The 24,804-nt window shown below is 42.1% G+C and overlaps 1 protein-coding gene and 1 long non-coding RNA gene across 3 annotated transcripts; one reads left to right on the forward strand and one right to left on the reverse strand.

Annotated features, from left to right (window-relative positions):
• Positions 1-2,185: 2,185 nt before the first annotated feature.
• On the reverse strand, positions 2,186-4,647 carry LOC121504413. Its single transcript, XR_005991455.1, has 3 exons — positions 4,353-4,647; positions 2,617-2,738; positions 2,186-2,511 (listed from the first exon to the last, which is right to left on the reverse strand). It is a non-coding gene; the product is annotated as an uncharacterized LOC121504413 (long non-coding RNA).
• A 2,977-nt stretch (positions 4,648-7,624) lies between these two features.
• On the forward strand, positions 7,625-23,152 carry LOC121504390 (E3 ubiquitin-protein ligase Topors-like). Of its 2 annotated transcripts, none has more exons than XM_041779103.1 (4): positions 7,625-7,841; positions 11,852-14,343; positions 16,567-16,698; positions 20,692-23,152. In XM_041779103.1, exons 1-4 carry the CDS (start codon positions 7,758-7,760, stop codon positions 22,718-22,720), a joined length of 4,737 nt encoding a protein of 1,578 aa, XP_041635037.1. In that variant the 5' UTR covers positions 7,625-7,757; the 3' UTR covers positions 22,721-23,152. The 2 variants fall into 2 exon arrangements, with proteins under 2 accessions (XP_041635037.1, XP_041635038.1); XM_041779104.1 differs by having other exon boundaries at positions 16,570-16,698.
• Positions 23,153-24,804: the final 1,652 nt, after the last annotated feature.

Here is a 24,804-nt window from a genome sequence, read left to right on the forward strand (position 1 = left end):
CATAAAATGTCATAAAGTAGCTGAAGATGGCATTCAGTAGCCAAAAAAAAGATTTTAAAAATAGCTGAAAGTAGCCTTAATATAGCTGAAATTGGCATTCAGTAGCTAAAAAAAATGATAAAAATAGCAGACAGTAGGCCAAAATTAGCTAAAAATAGCATAAAAAAGCTGGAAAATAGCTTAAAAGTAGCTGAAATTGGAATTCAGTAGCTAAAAAATGATTAAAAAAATAGCTGACAGTAGCCTAAAATGAGCTACAATTAGCTCTAGAATAGCTGAAAGTAGCCTAACATAGCTTAAAAATATCTGAAAATAGCATAAAAATATCTGAAAATAGCATAAAAAACTGAAAATAGCCCAAAGGTAGCTGAATTTAGCATTCAGTAGCTAAAAAATGATTTTAAAAATAGCTGAAAATGCTAAAAATAGCCAAAGAATAGCTGAAAGTAGGCTTAAAATAGCATAAAAATAGCTGAAATGGCATAGAAAAGCTGAAAATAGCCTAAAAGTAGCTGAAATTGGCATCCAGTAGCTAAAAAATAGCTCAAAGTAGCCTAAAATTAGCTGAAAAGAGCTCAAGACTAGCTGAAAGTCGCATAGAAATAGCCTTAAAGTAGCTGAAATTTGCATTCAATGGTTGAAAAAGGGTAGAAAAAAGAATTGGTTCAGAACGTGCCCACTGAGAACCTCAGGATGTAAACGAGTATCAGTGCAGGTGAACAGCTGTAGGGCGTCGGTCACGCTGAAGCTCACTGTGAGAAAATCCTTGATCCTTTTGACCTCAAATCTTTTTTGTGAACAAGAGACGTGTGGCTACCTTTTGTTTTTTATATTAATAACCCTGGACCAAATATTTTCTACAGGGGAGCAACTTTTTCCTCTATTTTAAAAATCATAAAAATTAGAAATGAGAAAAGTCATAGCAGTTGAATGACGAAGAAACTGAATTTCTTAAAGTTGAAATGGTGTCCATACGACAAAGTTTGAAGGAGGAGATAGCCGGTGAAGAAGAATTACCAAAAAAAAAAAAAAATGGCTGACGCAAATATCAACAGTGTGGATGCTCAGCAGCCCCACTAATTCTCCCATTTTTCTCGAGCCAATTCCTTAATTTTCAATGGGAATTCTTGACAATCTAAAAGATAATCACAGTAGAAACTATTAGCACGCAGTAAAACAGGATGTTATGTCCTCATACGTGGATGCAGGGTCTTGGGAGGTTAAATCTGCGGGGCAGAGATAAAAAACGTGGTTTTAGTGGGACATTGTTGTCCCTGAGTGGTAAAAAGGCAGTCAAACTTTAAATCAGACCTTAAGAAAAACTAACCGTGTGTGGATATTATCTTATTGCTAAGCTCTGACAACATCCAAGACTATAATAAAAAAAAAAAAACACCCCACATATAATATGGAAAACACCTCTTTTTCTGTGATTTTCATATTAACAGTGACTCCATGCATTCAAACTGGCAGTTAAAGGGTTAAAATCACCAAAATATTCAGATTTCTTGAAGCGCTGAGCAACACTGAAGTTCAGGAAAAGAATCAATAAAATAAAGGGATGAAATGTTTTGTAATATTTTTTCTCAGACATAGTCAGTCAGTAAACTAAAGGCTTAAATCTGTCAGTCCACATTCATCCAATCAGAAACGGCGGCATTTCCAGATGAAATGATCGTAGAATAAAAGTGAAATAGACGATAAAGTCCAGAGTGACAGCGGAGGGTTAAATCTGTCTCAGAGGGGTGAGCTTCGTCTTCACATTTAACAACTCTGTCCTTTTATTCCAACATTTTTATTCTTCTAAACTATGAGGGATGACTCCTGTAGGGTTAGATGCCGCAGCTTTAACACTGCGGGTTAAAACTGTAGAGTAAAGGCTGTCCTGTTTTCATGAATGATCCAGAGAAATATCCTGAAAAGAAGCCACTAGAACACAGGATAAATGAGGCGATTAGGAGGAACTTCTCTAAGCATCAGCAGGTAAAAGAGGGAAAATGTGGGCAGAAATCTCTCAGACACAACAGGAAAGGGAAACTTGTGCCAGGTCTTGGTATCTGCGCCATAATGACCCCAGATTTCCATGCCCATCCCGACTCTTCTGTTGTTTTAGTTGGACAAAGACTCTAAAAGACGACCACAAAACTGTTGTGTGACTTTAACAGATGAAACTGGGACATTATTCTATGAAAAAATAACATTTTAATTCATCACCAACACACACAGACCGGAGTCACTGCTTGGTTTTAGCTCTGGAGCAGGATCCTTCATCTATATGAATCATAAACATGAAACAGAGCTGACTCTACCGGCTCAGAGTCGGTTTAAATCCCAGCGCTGTCTTTCAGGGACAGAGATCTCTTTGTTCCCGTTCAAACCTCTTCAGAGGATGAACCTCAGGGGTCCAGCAGGTTCAGTCCACTCCTGGTCCACTCAGTCCGGTCTGTTCAGGTCTGACGGGCCGAGTCTGAGAGGTCTGAACCCCACGAGGGTCAGAACGGTCCAGTAGGACTGACAGACGGAGAGAGGAAGGACAGAAAAGTTCTCTGCTTTAACACAAACATTTCAATCACAAGGACATAATGAGGTACGAGTCAGGATGTGAGGCCGTCTCACCGTCCAATGAGCTGTCAGTGTTGCCGGAGGGGGGCCGTCCTCTGCTCCAGCAGCCAATGAGACGCGATCCTGCTGGCGTAGATCACATAAGTCCAGGACAAGACGACGACAGCCATCAGCACCTGAGAGACAGAGAGGTTTAAGCCACCGTAGACACGTCTGACATACTCAGACTTTAAAGCTTCTCCTTCATGGGCCACGAGTCTAAGATTAGTACAAGATAACTGGAGAACGGAAAGTCACATCCTCACCAAGCTTTCAGGGAATATTGGGATGGTGACAGGAAAGAATCTATTAGATTTTGGTGATGAGCCATGCACCTGTTCGTTTTTTCTCGGACTTCGAAATTTTAAACACCATAGTAATCAAAGGGAGCGTGAGTTCCTCGGCGGCGCTGCTTCAGCGTGGGTCTGCCGCCTCAGACGGCCGTTCTAGTGATTGGTGCAGGTAGCTTTTTCTTGCCAGATTTTGCCCCTTTAAACACATTTTTGCTACATTACTCCCATTCCCGCCCATTTCTTAATCAAATTTCAACCCTTTTTCTGTGCATTTTTTCCCACTTTTAAACCCTTTTCACCACAATTAATGCACATTTTAACCACATTTCACTGTTTGTCATGCCCATTTTTGTCAGTTCAAACCATTTTCCCCACTTTTTAATCCCATTTCACCATCGTTTCTCCCTATTTCTGCCACTTTAAAGCCAATATTGACACTTTTAACCCTTTTTACCACTTCTTATGTTGGTGTTTACCACTCTTACCCATTTTTGCCAATTTGTCCCTATTTGCTGCCACTTTCAACCCATTTCTGCTGCATTTACAATCCCCTTTCACCACCTTTTTTGTCATTCTTTTACCCATTTAATTTCTGATTAAAAAAAAAAAAGGATTAACATTTTTAAGATGACTATATATTACGGCACAAAAAATAAAAAACTCCCACATGACAGTGACAGAACGTTCAAGAATGTTCTTATTTTCATTCGTTAAATTCTTGGTGAAGTTGTGAACAGCTCCAGGAAAGGCTTTTTACCGTTTCTCTATGCAGAAATCACGACTTGCCCCCCAAAAGGAGTTCTCTGCTGCTGAGTGACGTCATCTGCTAAAAGAACCTATAGAAACGCTCACACCTGTCGATATTCACCTTAAAAGCTATCATCTGCCAGCACTGATATCATGCCATTAATATCGTAAATAACTAGTTAAAAAAATGAAATAGCACATAGAAGCATATGCAAACATTTTAATTTATGCATCCCCTTGTCAAAATGTTTAAATGAGGACATTTCCAGAGGTACAGGAATGACTCCGTTATCATGATAAAAGCAGATAAATGAGTTAGAGTAAAGCTGGGATTAACTGGTTACCACAAAGCACACAAACACAGTGAATAAACAAAGACATGTGTAGTATCTAACGTTTTCACATCTTAGCGGCTAGCTTAGCTACTGTCACGGTTCAAAGAGACACCGTGCTGATTAGTGACCCTCCGATGAGTCCATGGTTGTCATAGTAACACCTACTAAAATAGCATGAGTCCTAATTGATGTTTCTTTGTGTAAAATCATCAACTTGTTGGATTTTTCAGTCATTTAAAGAACAAAGAGAGGCGCAGAGAGTTTCAGTAGCAGACGTACTAAGCTGAAGGACCTCAGTTAGCACGGTCACACTTCACACCATTACACCTAGAGCAGTTCTATGAACGCTGAGCGGATCTAACTGTGTTAAACTTACCGCAGAGTAGATCCTGTCCAGAGCTCGTCTGCTGAAGGTCTCCATCGTTGTTTTTAACCCAGATCTGACCGGCTAACTCAGACCAACACGGTCAAATTCGGTTCGTTTACGGCGCTTCTCGCCTCTTCCTCCCTCTCGTTGCCTCGTCCTCTAACGGCTGCTCTGAGAGCGGCTCAATCGCAATGGCGCCATCTTGTGCTTCGGAGTGCAAGTACAAGCTCATTAAATGTTTCCATCATCCACCTTTATACAGGTAAATAATATTTGAAACTCTTTCCCGCCCCCTTCTTAATTCAACATCCTCTGCTGAAAATGTCAAACAGACACTTCCTGGTGTTGGTTCTATGGAGCAGTTTGGAGCTGTTTATCAAGGCCGTTAGGGGGCAGCACTGAGAACAATCGTTACTTACCGAAGAGAGAAAATACTGAGAAGATGTCTCACTCCGCTTGATTTTGGGAAGATTTAACGCGATTTTAATTTAAATTCCCTGTTATGCTATTATACTCACAATACTGATACCGTTTGTCCAAAGGGAGAGGAAAAAATGATGACAATGCATAGGTGGGTACTGTTGCCAACATATTTATGCAGTTAAGACAGTTTGTAGGAAATTTGCTGAGGTTAATGACAACTTAAGACATGAACAAACAAACAAACAAAAAAACTGGTTGCCTTTTTGTTTTTATTTTGGAATCACAATACCATATCTCTTGTAAATATTGACCTATATTAGCTGTAAATAACAGCCTTTATCAGTTGTGTGGATAATTCTATGTTAGCTATGAAGTTCAGCCGATATCAAATGTACATTTCTGCCTATACCAGACATATACATATTTTTCATATCAGCTTAAGATATTGACCTTTGTCGGCTGTGGATGTGGACCTATATCACCTATTCATATTGGCCTATATCAGCTGTAAATAACACACTTAATCAGACAAAGATATCGGCCAATTTCAGCTGAAAACATGGGACTGTATCAGCGATAGATATTGCCATATTTTAGCTGTAAATATCAGTCTATATCAGCTGTAAATATCAATCTATATCAGCTGTAAATATCAGTCTATATCAGCTGTAAATATCAGTCTGTATCAGCTGTAAATATCAGTGTATATCAGCTATAAATATCAGTCTATATCAGCTGTAAATATCAGTGTATATCAGCTATAAATATCAGCCTATATCAGCTGTAAATATCAGTGTATATCAGCTATAAATATCAGCCTATATCAGCTGTAAATATCAGTGTATATCAGCTATAAATATCAGCCTATATCAGCTGTAAATATCAGTGTATATCAGCTATAAATATCAGCCTATATCAGCTGTAAATATCAGTGTATATCAGCTATAAATATCAGTCTATATCAGCTGTAAATATCAATCTATATCAGCTGTAAATATCAGTCTATATCAGCTGTAAATATCAATCTATATCAGCTGTAAATATCAGTCTGTATCAGCTGTAAATATCAATCTATATCAGCTGTAAATATCAGCCTATATCAGCTGTAAATATCAGTCTGTATCAGCTGTAAATATCAGTCTATATCAGCTGTAAATATCAGTCTATATCAGCTGTAAATATCAGTCTATATCAGCTGTAAATATCAGTCTATATCAGCTGTAAATATCAGTCTATATCAGCTGTAAATATCAATCTATATCAGCTGTAAATATCAGTCTATATCAGCTGTAAATATCAGTCTGTATCAGCTGTAAATATCAGTCTATATCAGCTGTAAATATCAGTCTATATCAGCTGTAAATATCAGTCTATATAGGCTGTAAATATCAGTCTATATCAGCTGTAAATATCAGTCTGTATCAGCTGTAAATATCAGTCTATATAGGCTGTAAATATCAGTCTGTATCAGCTGTAAATATCAGTCTATATCAGCTGTAAATATCAGTCTATATCAGCTGTAAATATCAGTCTATATCAGCTGTAAATATCAGTCTATATCAGCTGTAAATATCAGTCTATATAGGCTGTAAATATCAGTCTATATCAGCTGTAAATATCAGTCTGTATCAGCTGTAAATATTAGTCTGTATCAGCTGTAAATATCAGCCTATATCAGCTGTAAATATCAGTCTGTATCAGCTGTAAATATTAGTCTGTATCAGCTGTAAATATCAGCCTATATCAGCTGTAAATATCAGCCTATATCAGCTGTAAATATCAGTCTATCTCAGCTGTAAATATCAGTCTATATCAGCTGTAAATATCAGCCTATATCAGCTGTAAATATCAGTCTATATCAGCTGTAAATATCAGTCTATATCAGCTGTAAATATCAGTCTATATCAGCTGTAAATATCAGTCTGTATCAGCTGTAAATATTAGTCTGTATCAGCTGTAAATATCAGCCTATATCAGCTGTAAATATCAGCCTATATCAGCTGTAAATATCAGTCTATCTCAGCTGTAAATATCAGTCTATATCAGCTGTAAATATCAGCCTATATCAGCTGTAAATATCAGTCTATATCAGCTGTAAATATCAGTCTATATCAGCTGTAAATATCAGTCTGTATCAGCTGTAAATATTAGTCTGTATCAGCTGTAAATATCAGCCTATATCAGCTGTAAATATCAGCCTATATCAGCTGTAAATATCAGTCTATCTCAGCTGTAAATATCAGTCTATCTCAGCTGTAAATATCAGTCTATATCAGCTGTAAATATCAGTCTATATCAGCTGTAAATATCAGTCTATCTCAGCTGTAAATATCAGTCTATCTCAGCTGTAAATATCAGTCTGTATCAGCTGTAAATATTAGTCTGTATCAGCTGTAAATATCAGTCTTTATCAGCTGTAAATATCAGTCTGTATCAGCTGTAAATATCAGTCTATATCAGCTGTAAATATCAGTCTATATCAGCTGTAAATATCAGTCTATATCAGCTGTAAATATCAGTCTATATCAGCTGTAAATATCAGTCTATATCAGCTGTAAATATCAGTCTATATCAGCTGTAAATATCAGTCTATATCAGCTGTAAATATCAGTCTATATCAGCTGTAAATATCAGTCTATATCAGCTGTAAATATCAGTCTATATCAGCTGTAAATATTAGTCTGTATCAGCTGTAAATATCAGTCTATATAGGCTGTATGAATCGATCTATAGGAGCAGTAAATTTCTTCATAGCCATGGTAAACACAGGCTCTGAATTGACGGAGTGAGTCATCTTTACTCATAATTTATCTTTGTTAAAAATATTCTGACGCTCTACCCATCAGCCACCGCGGCATCCCTCTGCTCCAGCTGTGTAGGTTCAGTCTGTTCGGTAACACTCGACTCTAATGTCTCGGTTTTTACCGGGACTTCGGCTCTAAACGGATCCGAGCAGCGGGGCCCGTGGATCGGTAACCTCTAGGACGGTCGATGCCGCTCTCGGTGCGGAGGAAGAGGAAGAACCCGGATGAGAAGCTCCCGGATCGACCCGGGGAGTCGACTTCATCAGCCCAGGTAGGGAGAGCTAACAGCGTTAGCATGCTAGCAGGCTAACAGTGACAGTCTTCCTGTGTCATCGAGCTAAATAATCGATCTGATCAGACACCGAGGTTGTGTTTTTATCCGTTTGAATGCTCTTTAGTTAAACTTTATTTAAACGTGGTCTGCTTTCAGACAGGGGGAGTCTTGGTTTCGAGTTCTACCTGTCTGTATGTTAGCATGCTATCCTGTTAGCTGTTAAAATGCCGTGTACTGCTCCTGTTTCTTTGTTTTGTTTTACTGAAATCCAAATATACAACATTTCCAGTAATGCTGATGAAGCCTGGGTAGGTAGATTACTGTTAATAACAGACGGGCTGGGCTGTTAACCATGAAACTGTCAGTAGTAGTCATTAATGCTAAAGGGTGTCAGTGTTTTAGGTAGCGAGTTCTTTTATGACACCATGTGATTAACAAGACTCCGTCATTGCTGTGTTGGTGATCGATTATATCGTTAAATACCGAAGCTTTTAGACATGCTAGCCTCTGTCTGGGCTGGGATATAAACTCAGTGTTTCAGATGTAGCATTAGGAATGACGTCAATTTCGTCGACTAAAACTAAAAAGGATAGAAATGACGAAAATGTGACTAAAACTAAAATACAATTCATTTAAAGACTGGAATTAACTTTAACTAAAAACCTTTATGAAGGTAATCATCAGTAAAGATTTATGGGAGGTCAGATCAATAACTCTGTTACCCACATAAAGAAGACAGGCGTTGACTTGCAAATTTAAGCGTTTATTATTTTAAATCCTTATTTTATTACTGTCAGATGTGCTTGATGGAGGAGTGTGTGTAAGAGGAGAGTAGAGGAAGTCCGCCGGTGCCGCGTCTCTTCAGTAATTTCGTTCATTGAGGTCTGCTGTTTAATCTGACGTTTCCCATTTCCTCGTTTTTAACTTTTTCTCCAGCCACTTCCTGTCGATGCTCTCTGACACCCAGATCTTTGGACAATTATGCCGATGTGTCATCAACGAGCATAACACACACGGATCACACGTGGAGATAACGTCATATCTAGTGAAAGTTGTCCAAACGTGGCTGTTTTATTGGATCTTTACTGCACTAATGATCATAAATATTGTCAACAGAGCAGAAATGTAAAACCAAAGCTCCAACATGAGGCAGGGTGAACGATGGAGAGCTGCAGGTGTGGGACAGGTCTGGTTTTAGTCATTTGGAGTCCCAGGGCAAAGACCAATATGAGGCCCCTCCCCCTTTAGCTAATGGCCCCTCCCCCTTTCACTAAAGGATTAAAAAATGAATGAAAAAAATTAGAAAGCATCTCTGTTATGTTAATAAAACCACAGAACTCCAGTAAATGCTCCAGTGTGAGATATAAATACCCAAATATCCAACCATCATTCATCATTTTCTTTGAAAAGCATCTCAGAGCTCAAACTCAGCTCATTCTAATATCTTAAAAATCTTTAGGCCAGGTGAACTTTCATAACGCTGGTGTTGGGCCAAAGACTGGTATCTCCAAAATGATCACTTTTCAGGGAATGAAAAGTTTATAATTTATAAAAATGATATAAATATGATTTATAAAAACGCGTTAAAATGTTAAAATAAAAGGTTTTAGCCTGACACCAGTGATAAATAAATAAATAAATGCTCATTATCAGTGACATTAGTTTTTCTGACTCTATACAGACATTTGTATCCCATTAACCTCATAATTATCCACCAATCCACTCTTTTATTTCATTTCAACTACAGATTAACTGATCTATTATCTACCTTACATTCCTGGTTTGTATTTTGGCTCTGGCTAAACTATTTTCTAGACATTGTGGCCCTTTGGTAGAATAAGGCTGAGTACCACTGGTCTAACTGTTACAGGGTGGAACTGTGAAATAGCCCTTTAAAGGGGCACTCTGTAGTTTTAGGGAAGACATTTTTAATCAAACAAGAAAAATCTCAATTGGTTGATTTTCACGTGTCGGCAAAATTTCTTCAGTTTCCTGATGAATAAACCAAATAAAAACAGAAGAAAAGCACCACTTTATACTTGGTGCACATGTAGCAGTTGTTTGTATTGTTACCTTATTAGTATTGTAAATATGAAATTCCTGAGTTTGAATTTCTTCAGAGAACAGCCTGGTGCAGCTGTCACATTGCACTGATCTGTACAAAGTTAAATATCATTTTCAGTGGGCTAACATCGCTAATAAATAGAGTTTTCTTTAGAAAGAAGTGTTGTGTATTGCTTTCCGCAGTCGACAGGTAATGGATTTTAGTTCTAAGTATGTTGTGAGCAAAATGTTTGCACTTAACAGCCAGAAAAAGTTCCTCCTGGACAGGGCAAGTAGGAATTTAGATGGGGCAAGTAGATTTGGGGAGCACTTGCCCTGAAGGGCCAGTAGGCAAAAACCTTAACATCGGACCCTGTTGTTAATGTTGTTTAAGAAGAATCTAGAATGTATGGGAGTTAAACTTTCTGAAGTAAATCACAGGAAAATGCATGTGTGCAGTTTAAACCAGTGGTTCTCAATGTTGGGGTCGGGACCCCCATGGGGGTCATGAGACACTGAGGTGGGGTCGCAGGATGCCCTAAAAATCTAAGAATATTTTTTGAATTACACTGTTGCCACTTTACACCAGTTTTGCCAAGTTTAACACATTTTTTTAACACTTCAAACCCATTTTTTTCCATTTCAAACTCTTTCCAACACTTTTTTCTGCCTGTTTTTGCCACGTTTAAACCAAGTCTTGCCACTTTACACCTATTGCTGCCTCTGTTAACCACTTTTTACCACATTTTACACCCATTTCACTATTTGATGTGCTCATTTTTACCAGTTTAACCCATTTCTGCCAGTTTTTAAATTTTTATCCCAATTTCACCAAATTTTCCAGCCATTTATGCCAATTTAAAGTCATTTCAGCCACTTTTTAATTCCCGTACCACTATCTATGCCTGTTTATGCCACTTTAACCAATTTTTGCTACTTTGTGCTTTTTTTTTTTTCCAATTTTATCACATTTTTGTCACTTCTAACCAAATTCTGCAACTTTTGAAGTCCAATTTCGCAATTTTTTTGTCATTATTAACCTATTCTAGCCATTTTATTTCTGTTTTTAACAGAAGGGGTTTGAACCCATTGTTAAGAAGGCTATCTACCACACAGATGAATCAAAATATACTTGCTTCTTTGGTAAGAGTGGTTATTTTTCAGGTTAAAGCTCTCCCCTCTATCCCCCTTATGGACGGCCTTGTCTGCACATGACTATTCTAGATTTTGCATGGATGTGTTCAGCCACCTTCAGGTCCAGTGGGGGTCTCCGGTCTCTGGCACCTTTATTTTGGGGGTCCCGGGCTGAAATGGTTGAGAACCACTGGTTTAGCTCTCTCTCTCTCAGTCAAGAATATCACCAAAGAACAAAAAGTTTTATTGTGTTTTGTATAAAGTGACCACATGAAAACTTGGAACATTTCCATTTTGGCGAGTGAAAACCGTTAAATATTTTTGTGATGATGCGCAAATGTTTTTTGGAGCTTGGCTTTCTTGAAAGCGTCAAATGAGACGTTTAGGGGGCGCTCTAGTATGTTGTCAATATGTAGGTGATTATTTTATGTACATTAACAACAGGACAAGTAAAATAAGTCTATTGAGATATTTCTTAATACGGGCATATCAGGTACGCAGGACGTATTGCCATGACTTGATAACATGAAAACAAAAGGGAAACCAGAGTGTGCCTCATACACACAGCCTGTAACAGTCCTGAGAGTTGGCAGGACTTCCACAGTCACCCTGAGAGAGAAGAGAACCGTTTGAGCATGTGCACAGGAGATTTCTTAAGAAATCTTAAGTTTTGCAACTCTGTACTTTAGGTTGAGAATTACTGGAGATGTTAAAGCTTGAATCGTTAACAAACAACGTTGTCTCGTCTCGTTTAAACTCTGCAGTAAAAAGTTTCAAACATTTTGACAGCCTTAATCTCACTGCTCGTCTGTTTTTTTTTGTCTCTTCAGGTGATGGCGCCGACGCGGATGAAGCTCCGTGGGCGTCGCCGTGACCGTGCGGCTGAAGGTGCAGGAGCTTCAGAAGCAGGTGGTTGGCAGGCGCAGGAGGAGGAGGAGACAAGCGGAGAGACGACGGGCCGAGCGAGCAGAAGGAAAAACAATAACACTTTACCTCCAGCTGCTGCTGCCTCCTCTTCCTCTCCGCCCTCCTCCTCAGCCTCGGCCTCAGCGCGAGCGGTGATGGCGGCAGAGGAGGCGTCACCCGACTCCAAGTGTCCCATCTGCCTGGACCGCTTCAACAACCTGGCGTACCTGGACCGATGCCTCCATCGCTTCTGCTTCCCCTGCATCCAGGAGTGGTCGCACAACAAGGCTGAATGTCCGCTCTGCAAGCAGCCCTTCACCTCCATCCTCCACTCCATCCGCGGCGAGGACGACTTCAAAGAGTACATGCTCCGCCCCGCCCCCGCCACCAACAGTGTCGCCGCCACAATCGCCATGGTAGCAGCTATGGCTTCAGCTGCCACAAGCAACCACCAGATGAGGCTGATGATGAGGAGGCACAGGGGTGGAGACGGAGGGGAGACGACCACAAGGAGGCGCAGGAGGGCGAGGGGAGGGGAAGGAGTAGCAGGCAGAAGGGGGCAGGTCTGGGAATGGTACCTGGACTCTCCTCCGCCGGCCCCCCTCTCTCTGCCTCATGCTGCTGTCTCTCCTGTGGTCGATGAGGAAGCGGAGGAGCTGGAGGAGCAGAGGAGGAGGGCCGATGCTGACCCATCGGATCGTGGCGTCTTGTTTGAGGGGCTGACTGCAGGACTTGGAGGGGCAGTGGCTCCTTTGCCGCCCACTGACCGGGAGTCGCGACGCCTCATGACCCGCTTGGCAGCAAGGCAGCGCCTGCAGCGAGAAGGCGGGACCGTACGGCGGCTGAGGGAGAGAGAGACTGTTTCTTTCCGCCGTGCTCTCTACCGTTGCAGCATACGGGTCCGTGGTGTTGCCGGCGTCAGTGGTAACCAGGGGCAACAGCAGCGTGACATCACAGCAGAGAGCTTCCGCAGAAACCCTGTCCACCTGAACAGGCTCCGCCCCTGGCTGCGGCGGGAGCTAACTGTGCTGTACGGTGCTCACGGCTCGCTGGTCGACATCGTTAAGCGCATCATCATGGCACGGCTCGCCCGCCACGGCCTGGAGGACACGCCCACAATAGAAGAAGAGCTTCGGCCCTTCCTCCTGGCTCGCACCGACCACTTCCTGCATGAGCTGGTCAGCTTTGCACGTTCGCCGCTCAGCCTGGAAAACTACGATCTGCAGGCAGTGTACGAGCCACCGGACGCCGCTTTAGAGCTGGACGGGACAAGCAGCTCGTCTGACAGCAGCTCTGTGATCGCCATCTCGGAGGGTGAGGAGGAGGAGGGGCGTGGCGGAGGAGGATCAACAGAGATGCAACCGATGGAGGCTCACGATGATGTCATCCAAACAGGAAGCTGCCTCAGCATGTCGGCGTGGGACGACGAGACGCCTGGGCCCTCCTACTCAACAGCCGAGCCATCCTGCTCGCTCTCCTCGCTGTCGTTTAGCCCCGCCCCTCAGGAGGCGTCCAATAATGAGGGAGCAGAGAAGGCTGAGGAGGAGGAGTGTCTGATCGTCGGATACAAGAAACCGATCGCCGAGCGGACACCAGAGCTCGTTCAGCTCTCCTCTGACACCGAGGAGGACGAGGAGAAGAAGGAGGAGCCTGAGAAAGTGCCACCACTCCCTTCCTCTGCCCCTCCTCTCCCGTATTTACCCACAATCCCTCCCTCCACGTCAGGCGCCTGCAGAAACGAGGAGGACAGCGTGAAGGAGAAGGGTGGGGATGGGCGACGACGGCGCTCCTGGTCAGGGAGCTCAGAGAGGAGCAGGAACTCAGTGTGCACGCTCAGTCCCGTGACGCCTGCAGACGGCGAGCGGCGGCGGGACAGAAAGCGAGTGAGCAGCGAGGCAGCGAGGGAAAAGAGGAGGAGGAAGAGGATCAGGAGAGAAAGGGGACGCAGCGGAACCCTCTACAACCCCAACCGCTGCATCTTTCCCGCCATGATGCGTCACCACTCGCCGTTTCACTCTAGCGCAGACTCAGCCTCCCCACCTAGCCCGCCGGACTCCACCTGGAGCTATCACTGCTCCCAGGTGTCCCCTCTGACCTCCTCCATCTCCTCCCCCTCATCCTGCTCCCCCTCCCCCCTCTTCTCCTCCCCTCAGACGCCACCCACTCCCTCGCTCTCTCCCAGTCTTTGCAGCAGCGTTCACCACGGGGAGAAACCCGGTGGGAAGAGGAAGTACAAGAGCCGCCACCTGGACAACGACGACAACGACCCCACATGGAGGCCGAGCAGCAGCGGCGCCCAGCGGCGGGAGAAGAGGAGGGAGCGGCGGGAGAAGGAGAGAAGACACAGGACAAGAGACAGAGGGAGGAGGAGGGAGAAAGAGAGGAGGGACGCTCATGGGGCGAGCAGGGGAGACAGGTGAGAGAGGACACTTCCTGTTTGTAAGGTGTTTATCTGATGCTTGTACAAATCAAAGTGTTGATAACATGCAAAAAAAAGTTGACTGCCTTGGTTTTAGTCGCAAAAATTGGGGCCACATTTCTTCAAACTGCCATATTTGTGTAAAATCATTGGCAACATTTCCATGTAGGTAGAGAATGGACCAATCATGTCGTCTCTGCCTGTTGTTGCTATGCAGTTCTTCAGTAGCTTTGATCTCACTGAGAGAGTCCTGACATTCTATCATCTCATCAAGACTTTAAAGAAAGGTTTAAAAAACTTGGGCCCAAAATCAATAAGTCATAAAACGTTAAAATGCCCTCTTGAGTTCTGCACCAATGAAGACTCCGTATCGGACAGGTACTTTATGAGTTGAAGAAGCCAACCTGGTTTGAAATCCTGAATTTCTCTGTCGCCTTCTTCTAAAGGAGGCTGAAATACAGCTTTATTTCTACATTCATTCTTTAATTTGCTCATTCAGTTCATAGCAGGCGTGTTATCGATCTTTATTATTGCCATTTTATTTTCACAAAATATTATTCTGTACAAATATTACTTCTATCGACCTTTTTTGTCACATAGGTTTTGCTAGAGCAGTGGTTCTCAACATTGGGGTCGGTACCCCCATGGGGCTCGCGAGACACTGAGGTGGGGTCGCAGGATGCCTTAAAAAACTAAGAATAATTTTTTAATTTCACTGTTGCCACTTTACACCAGTTTTGCTACATTTTAACCAGTTTTCATCATTTTTCCAACCAATTTTTACACATTTTTGCCACTGCAAACCCATTATTTCCATTTCAAGCTCTTGCCAACACTGTTTTCTGCCTGTTTTTGCCACGTTTAAACCAAGTCTTGCCACTTTACACCTATTGTTGCCTCTGTTAACAACTTTTTACCACATTTACACCCATTTCACTATTTGATGTGCTTATTTTTACCAGTTTAACCCATTTCTGCCAAATTTTCTGTCTTAGTTAACCAATTTTGCAGTTTATATCAAATGTTATTCCTGTTTCACCAAATTTTCCAGCCATTTTTGCCATTTAAAGTCATTTCAGCCACCTTTAATTCCCCATACCACTATACATGCCTGTTTTTGCCACTTTAACCATTTTTTTTGCCACTTTCTGCTTTTTTTTTGGCCAATTTTATCAAATTTTTGCCACTTCTAACCAAATTCTGCAACCTTTGAAGTCCAATTTCACAATTTTTTTGCCGTTATTAACCTATTCTAGCCATTTTTAACCAATTTCGTTTCTGTTTTTAACAAAAGGGATTTGAACCCATTGTTAAGAAGGCTATCTACCACACAGATGAATCAAAATATACTTGCTTCTTTGGTAAGAGTGGTTATTTTTCAGGTTAAAGCTCTCCTCTTTATCCCCCCCTATGGACGGCCTTGTCTCCACATGACTGTTCTAGATTTTGCGTGGATGTGTTCAGCCACCTTCAGGTCCAGTGGGGGTCCCCGATCTCTGGCACCTCTATTTGGGGGGTCGGGCTGAAATGGTTGAGGACCACTGTGTTATAGGATAAATGAAAGGGATGCATTCATTTAGGGCTGAACATTTTTGGAAAATAATCTAATTGGGGTATTTTTGCCTAATTTTGCTATTGCAATTTGATGCTGATTATTCCTTAAGTTACTCATCTTGTGCATTTTCCTACAAACACAAGCAATTAATGATTCTATATTGTAACCAAGGGCTGGGTGTGGCAAGTAAGTGCAGCCTATGGCAACGACCGTGTGGGTAGTAGGGTTACCACCAGACCCTGGTGGGGCAGTGGAGCCGGACCCAGAAAACCACAATCGGTCTCCAGGAGTATCATCAGGGTGAGACAGCCCTGTATGATGGTGAGCCTCCCCCCATCTCCATCAGCACATCAGGCCCCATACAGCAAAATGATCAGGTTTTATAGTGTGTGGGTTCTCTGTGTAAGTTAAGGGGCTCCAGAGATGTTCAACATTATCTGTAGTTTTTGGAAAAGGTTTTAAATTCCCAAATCGATTATACCAAAAGTTTATCAAGCATAAAGACGTTTTCTCCACCAAAGCAACTAAATAAACAGTAAAGTCTGTTGGTCAACTGAAATGATTGAATTTAAATTCAGACTGAGGTTTCTAACATTTGTAAATAGAGATGTTTGCTGCTGTTCTCCTCGTGTTGAACTCCGTCTCATCTCCTTCCTGTCCTCCAGCAGCAGCAGGAGGTGCAGAGATGACCGCAGTCCCAGCGTGGAGATCATCTACGAGGGGACCATAAACTCCAGCGCAACGCAACTCCAGAGACGCAAACGCCGCAGGAAACATCGCAAGACACAACGCAGCAGGTAATGAACAACGCAGCCCTCCTGCAGTCAAAGCTGTCATTACCAAATCAATGCCATTTATTCTGCAGTGATAAGGAACCAAAGAGTTTATTAAAAGGGCTGTGATGACACATGTAAGCGTACTAAACTGTCCTGTACACGGTGCAGATGTGAATAAACGCAGAACAAAGATCAGTGGACAATACTGAATTAGGGCAGACATTATTAGAGTGTGCTGATGACAACGTGTCAAACTTCTTAACCTGAAACAGAACCTGTGGCTAGAAAAGACGCCACAGAACAGGAAGTCAAGCGCCTGATGCAGACATGAACTGAATGTTTATATTAGCCCCACAAAAATAAAGGGTTTTTAATTGTTTGATAGTCCCTTCAAGGTTTTTCTTCTTAATTCGTTAATAAAAATGAATCAGACGTCAAAGAGTGCCTCACATGTACTCTCTTTAGTCCTTCATAGATTGTACAGATTTTTTTTGTTACTGTACAAAAATGTACTAAACCACCACTTCAAATTTGTGGTATGCACCGTACCAAGTATTCTCAGCACTGCTTAGTACTTTCTTCTCTCAACACAGCCAGCAGGGGGCATCCTGGTACTTTTTAAAATCCAGGAACAGAGAAAGGAAGGCCAATCACACACTAACATACAGCAAGGTGTTAAATTTTCTAGCTATTTTAAGTTTTTATGTATTCATGAATAGAGTTGGCTATTTTTACACTTTAGTTTTTTTAATCCTTGGTTCTGACATCAGTTATTTTGTTCATGTTCTGGCTCTTTGAGCCATCAGTGCGTCCTCAAAGCTCTGCTGTGTCTCTGCCTAGCTAACCATGTGATTCAGTGACGTGTGCATGTCAATAACAGGTTATAGAGAGGATGTTAGGGCCATAACATTTTACAGGATTTTAGAAATAAAAGCTTTACAGTGAAGCTTTATTTGCATTGTGATAACAGACACTACCTGCATTTCCTTTATTATATAGCCACATTTTTATCAGGTTCAGGTTCAGGTTACTTTATTTGGGGCCCGTAGGTAGATTTGTTTTGCAGTCAGTGAGATTACAACATGCATTTCAAAACGCAGTTCACAGGACAGAAGCAACAACAAACAAAACAGAAAAAAATGAAGGTTATTAAAACCCCCTAAGACATAACAACCCCCCACCCTCCCATCCGTCCCCTGAAAAGTGAAACAACATGCCAGAACCAAAGGTACAACATTAAAGTGCTCAAGGTTCCTTCAGTAAAGCAGAAATAGGCATACAAGAGGGTGAAGTACCATCCGTTAAGATCAAATTAAAAACTCAGCAAGTCAGTAGATCTTAAATAAGCCAGGGTAAAAACCAAATTTAAGGTTCAAATATAGGAATAAATATATAAATGCATGAACAAATAAATACATGTGTGCAAAAGAAAGCTACAACTTGTTCAGCTCGGCAGTAGCAGCAGGAACAAAGCTGTTTTATACCGCTTTGTTCTGCACCTTGGGACTAAAAACCTCTGTCATACCTCGCATTCTGCACTGAACTGACGTTAACTATTTCAGCATTGTGAGTGGACTGATACTGAAGATGACTAGGGTCTTGGGGACACCCCGGATCATCATCTAATTTTAATATTAGTCAAGTATAATCCAAGTAAATACAAAAGTCAGGTTTTGAATGGCATTTATTCAGAGAAAAAAGCCATCCAAACCTACCTGACCTTATGTGAAAAAGTCGTAGCCCCTTTACCCTAATAACTAATGAGGCAACAACTGAAAGCAAGCATCTGTGATAGCTGTCAGTGAGTCTTTGTCATCACTGTGGAGGAATGTTGTCCCACTCCTCTTGTCAGAATAGTTTTCATTCAGCCACCTTGGAGGGTTTTCCAGCATGAACGGCCTGTTTAAGGTCAGATCTAAGTCCAGACTTTGACTAGACCTCTCCAGAACCTTCATTTAGTCTTCAGTCCATTCAGAGGTGGACTTGCTGGTGTGTTTGGGATCATGGTCCTGCTCCATAACCCAAGTGCCCTTGAGCTTGAGGTCATGAACTGATGGCCGGACATTCTCTTTCAGGATTTTCTGCTAGAAAGCAGAAATCATGGTTCCTTTAATGACAGAAAAGGGTCCTGGTCCAGACCATCATACTACCACCACCATGTCTGACTGCTGGTCTGATGTTTTGATGAAATGCTGTTAGTTTTACTCCACACCTCCCAAAAAGTTCAGCTTCTGTCTGCTCAGTACGTACAATATTTTCCAAGAATTCTCGGGGATCATCAAGATGTTTTTAGTCAAATGTGAGACGAGCCTTTGTGTTCTTTTTGGTCAGCAGTGGTTTTGGCCTTGGAACTCTCCCATGGATGCGTTTTTTGCTCATGCAGTCTCTATCTTCTTGCTGAATCATGAACTCTGACCTAAACTGAGTCAGTGAGGCCTGCAGGTCTTTAGATGTTGCTCTGGGTTCTTCTGGGACCCCCTGGATGAGCGTTGATGTGCTCTTGGCATCATTTTGGTAGGGCAGCCACTCCTGGGAACGTCAACCTGTGTTCCAAGTTTTTGTTTCATTTGTGGGTAATGGCTCTCACTGGGGTTGGCTGGAGCCCCAAAGCCTTAGAAATGGATTTGTAACACCTTTCAGACTGAAGGTTTTACACACTGGATACGTCATTTTCGGATGTGTGTTGCTTTGGATCCGTAATCAGAAAAAACAAACAAACAAACAAAAAAAAAAGTCACAAACTCGGACCTTGCACACTGGGCCCGATGTGTTTTTATTTGCCTTCACTGCAAAAATTTGTAGAATGCGGCAAATTGTTTGTTCCAAAAAAATGTAATAGACGAAAATTTCGGCGTCATTGTGCAAACATAGAACAACATGAACTCGATTTTCTTTTCTAATGTGCAGAAAATTTGGACGAAATAAACGGACTCAGTGTGCAAAGGCCTTGATGATGTCAAGATTTTAAATCAGGGGTTTTCAAAGTGTGTGAGAGTGAGCCTCCCCTAAGAGAAAATTATTCATTCAGTGGACCCCCACCCACAAAAAGATTCAGATACAAAAAAACTTAACCATATTTTCAAACATTTATGTCTATTTTTATATATTTTATACATTTTTATATTTCTGATATTTTGGTCTGCAAATGTTCTTAAACATCCGTCTTTACCAGGTAATCAGTTATTTGGTTTCAGTCATGAATTTATTGCCAAAACTACCTGATTATTCTGCTCTGATAATCCTTAAAGCAGTGTTACTCAACCAAAGAGTCTGAGTGGTGAAAGTGGCAAAAACAGCTTTAAGTAGCAATAAAAATAAGTTAAAGATGGTAAAAATTGTCAAAAAGCAGCAAAAATGGGTGAAAATGGGCAAAAATGGGGATAAAAAGTGAAAAAGAAGATGGGTGAGAAGTGACCAAAAAAACAAGTAAGGTCCAAAGGTGGCAAAACAAGGTAAAAATGAGTTTAAAGAATGGGTAAAAAGCAGTCAAGAGTGGCAAAAAGTGGGAAAAAATGGTTAAAAGGGGAACAATTGGAAAAAAAAATGGCAAAGAGAAGTGGCAAAAATGGGCAAAAGTAGGAAAAAAGTGGTATTTAATGACAAAAGAATTCTGAAATGGATGAAAATGATCAAAACATGATAAAAAGGGGCAAAAAAGTTTCCTTTTTTAAGTTTTTCTGGGTGAACAATGTTTAAAATGAAGACATCATAGAGCCACTAATAATCACACGTTGAGTATCACTGCCTTAAAGTTACTAGAAGTCTATTCATTTTTCTCCATGCTTAGCAGAAGTTAGCAAAAAAAATCACTTTTTTTAGGTTTATGGTTCTGCGCCTCCCCTGAAGTTCTGTGGCGCCCCCCAGGGGAGGCCCGCCTCACACTTTGAAAACCACTGCTTTACAGGAAATCCGCAATGGGGCAAATACATTTCCACTGTAGCTGTATTATTTCAGAGGCTTTCATAGTAATAGATAATGTGTTTTTGACCAATGGCTCCATTCTTTTTCCCACAGTTCCCCAGTGATCATCACCCTCGACAGTGACAGCAGCCACGACCACGTCAATGACAGCAACAGCAGCAGCCCGCTCAGCAGTCAGCAGACGGTCGACTTCTCCGACCTCCCTCCCCTTCCGCTCATGAATTCTGCCGGGGTCGGCGGAACCTTGAACGCAGAATTCGGCGAGCTTCCAGCAGACATCTTGGACCAGGGATCTGACGGGGCGGAGACGGAGCCTGCGGGACAGCCCATGGCTGCGGATCCCATCGCCATCGACAACAGCGACAGCAGTGACGGTGAAGTGGACGTGGAAAATGTGGAGGAAAGCGAGTCGGCGCTGGGACTGGATGAAGAAGTACCAAAGAGAGAGGCGGAAACAAGGACAGCTATCAGTGAGAGCCAAAATGCTCCCAAACCTTCAGATTCGTTCCAGAAAAGAGACCCTGAAGATTTACCAGCAGATAGCCGCCTGCTGGCCACCATCCTCAACGACCTTAAGGGAATCTCTTCTTCTAACTTCGAACCAAACAACTCATTGGATACGAGGAAAAAGCGTTTAAGGGATCAGTCAGAGCAGAACAACTTGGACTTCTCCAAGGAGCGACCGTTTAACGCTTTCAAAGACCAAAACTGGGTCTCTGGCTTGCCAACATGTAGTTCCTCCATCCCCTCCCTGCCCCCTCAGGAGCAGCACAAGGAAATCCAGGTTCGAGAGGAAGTCACGGACATGCCCCCTCTTCTGAAACAAGCCAGTCCAGTTCGCTCGCATAACAGAAACACGCCCCCACCTTTGAAACACAAAGATGCAGGAAGTCCTCACCTCTTCCCCATCCCTCCTTTCGATGTGCACTCTGCCTCTTTAGACCGGATTGGTGTAGACCCTCGTGTTCTTCCCGCCCCCCCCGTTGATTCCCATTCAGGTTCTGAGCAGCATTTAGATAACCGGACCATCCCTCCCATTTCAACCCTGAAGAGACATTTCACAAGCTCTCTGGCTCTGCTAGATTCGCCGTCTACAAGCAGCAGTTCAGCCGTTGACTCGCAGTCTTCCTGCCGTTTGGCGTCCGTTGACTTCCATTTGGCTGCTCCTTCTAAAGTTGGAGCATTGAGCGTTGATGTCCATTCCACAAGCCACAAACATCCCATTGATTCCTGCTCCTCTCTTGGGTCTCAAAACAGCGAAAACTTGGTGCCACATCAGGACTTCATGTCTGTTTATTCCTCAAAGTCATGCTCCAGTCGGAACAGCACAAAAGAAGCGCCCCCTGTTGACTTGCATCATGAGAATTCTTTGTCTCCTGTTGATTTCAATTCAGCTAAAAGTGGCTGGTCCAAAGAGAAGCCAGCTTACTCCGGATCTACCTCCAGAGGCAGCAGGAACGAGGCCCAAAGCTCAAATTCCTGCCAGGTAACCCCCGCTAACCTCCATCTTTCCTGCAGAGCGTCCACGGAGGGATCATCGGCAGGTAGGGATGACTTCTCAGGAGCCGACCCGAATGACACGCCACATCCTGTTAGTGTTTCATCTCAGACTCAGAGTCCCCCGTCACCTGTTAACTCCCACTTTTCATGTAAGGAGGAGAACTTGTCAGAAAGATTTTCCCCAGCGCCAACCGTCGACTTCCACCGTAGCGCCGTCCCATCCTTAAACGAGCGTTCTTCCAGCTTTGTCAGTGATTTACTTGGCGGACACTTGAACCACACACCCTTACCCTCCATGAACTTCCAATCACAGCACAGGAAAAACAGCTCTCTGCCCAGGCAGGTCATTGACTCCCACTCTGACTCGAAACCTTTCAACCACTTCGATCCAACTCTAGACCTGAAGATCAACGCCAGTCGCTCCAAACAGCAACTCTCTGTTGACCCTCAGCCACCCACAGACGCTTGTTCAAAGAAATCCCTGCTCCCCTCGGAGGATCGCGCTGTCTTATCCGTCGACAACCACTGCAACTCGAACGCCTCCGCCGACGCCTGTTCAGACTCTCAATCACCCACTGATGAACTCGCCACTAGCAGCTTCTTAAAAACACGCCTAAAATAGACGTTTTAAAGACAAAATGTAAGGACATTTTCTAAACATTTGTATGTACTTTGAATTGTTTATAAGATCATTTCTGTTGATTTAAAATGTTGCTGCTCTTTTTTCCTTGTTGTACGTTCATGAGCTGTTTGTAAGGAGCTTTAAAGTGTCCATTCTAGTTCATTTCTACCAAGCAAGGTCGGATTTTGTTTTCATTTATATTTAAAACTTTCAAGGTGTTTCTGATTTGGGCATAAGCAGTCATATTTTTGTTTCAAACACGTGAAAAGTAGGTCAATCAGTTTGTTTAAATTTGTCTGAAATAGCCATGGAAGGGTTATTTAACGTGATTCTGAAGAACTCCCTGTTGATTTTGGAGAATGATAAAATGATGAAGGTCTGGGGACTACTGATGGAACCTCAGAACTTCAAAAGGCCAAAAATAAATTTAAAGGACCATAACAAAGTGGCGTCTGCTCTGGTGATGAATTTATTTACAACTTTTGGTCAAGCCCTAAAGTTCAAGCCGCATTATGTAATAACGCTGCATTATGTAATAACGCTGCATTATGTTATAACCCTACCCATAGGACTTAGTGTGGGCTCCAAGATATGCTCTACCCAACTACCTTGACCTAACCCTAACCGCTTAGTGACTGCCTAAACCTAATCCCCCTTCAGGGCCCTAGACTAAACACCTACCCTGCTACTTTGCCCTAACTCTAACTGCTGAGTGACTTATGCCTAAACCTAATCCCCCTTCAGGGCCCTAGACTAAACACCTACCCTGCTACTTTGCCCTAACTCTAACTGCTGAGTGACTTATGCCTAAACCTAATCCCCCTTCAGGGCTCTTAGACTAGTGATACTCAATGTGTGGCTCTTTTGTGATGATTTGTGGCTCTTTATGTCTTAATTTGAAACGTTATTACCATTGTCGCCACTGCTTTTTGACACTTCTGTCCAGCTTTTTGCATTTTTTTTCCCTTTTTGCCACTTTTCGCCCATTAAGCTGCCTATTGCAATTAAATGCCACCCATTTCCCATTTTGCCACTCTATGATGCGTTTTGCCCATTTTCCCACCTTTGTTTCTGATTTTTTTCCCATTTTCCCACCTTTTTGCTGATTTATGTCCAAATTAGTCACTTTTCATTCATTTTTTTCCACGATTTTGCCACTTTTGGACCATTTTTGCCATCTGTAACTCTTTTTTTTAACCACTTCTCACAAATTTTTGCCACTTTCTGCCCTTTTATGACACTTTTTCTCTGAGTGTTTGCCAATTGAAGCCTATTTTACCACCTTCTTTTTGTCACTTTTCACCCATTTTTGTCATTTTTATCCTTCTTTTTGCTATTTTTGACCCTTTTTTGCATACTTCAGCCACTTCTCACCATTTTAAGCTGCCTTTCGCAGTTAAATTCCACTTTATTTCCATTTTTCCACCTTTTTTCTGTTTTTTTTTTGCCTATTTTATTCACTTTTCACCCATTTCTTTGCCACTTTTTTCTTTGCCATTTTTGCCATCTGTAACTAATTTCTTTTTACCACTTCTCACAAATGTTTGCCACTTTCTGCCCTTTTATGACACTTTTTCTCCGAGTGTTTGCCAATTTAAGCCCATTTTCCCACCTTTACTTCTAATTTTTGCCCATTGTCCCACACTTTTTTTCTAAATTTTAGCCCATTTTCCCACCTTTGTTCAGATTTTTGCAACTTTTTGACAATTTCTTGCCACTGTTAACTTATTTTTGGTCACTTCCCACCCATTTTTGCCACACTTTGCCCATTTTTGCCACTTTTCTCCCAGTGTTTGCCACTTTTGCCACCTTTAACTTATATTGATTGCCACTTTTCATGTCTTAGATTGTGGCTCTTGCAAATGTATTTTTCAACAATTTGGCTCTTTGGTTGAGCAGGGTTGAGTAATGCTGCTCTAGACTAAACACGTTACCTGTTTGCCTACAAAATTACGTCACGACTGCACCACTTGATTATGCTCTTAAATCGTCTTTTGTGTTGTGGACCGTTGGTCTGTACATGGCTTGTAGCGCCACGTATGTAAAAACGTAATACATTTTCCATCCATCATGTAATAACGCCG

Source organism: Cheilinus undulatus, linkage group 22 (assembly GCF_018320785.1).
Source record: "Cheilinus undulatus linkage group 22, ASM1832078v1, whole genome shotgun sequence".
NCBI classification, from domain to species: Eukaryota; Metazoa; Chordata; class Actinopteri; order Labriformes; family Labridae; genus Cheilinus; species Cheilinus undulatus.

Excerpts from the sequence above, each read along its gene's own strand:
- LOC121504390 (XM_041779103.1), top strand. The coding sequence starts at position 7,758 with ATGCCGCTCTCGGTGCGGAGGAAGAGGAAGAACCCGGATGAGAAGCTC. Across the intron at positions 7,842-11,851 it reads AGTCGACTTCATCAGCCCAG|GTGATGGCGCCGACGCGGAT; the intron begins GTAGGGAGAGCT and ends TTGTCTCTTCAG. Across the intron at positions 14,344-16,566 it reads GGGGCGAGCAGGGGAGACAG|CAGCAGCAGGAGGTGCAGAG; the intron begins GTGAGAGAGGAC and ends CCTGTCCTCCAG.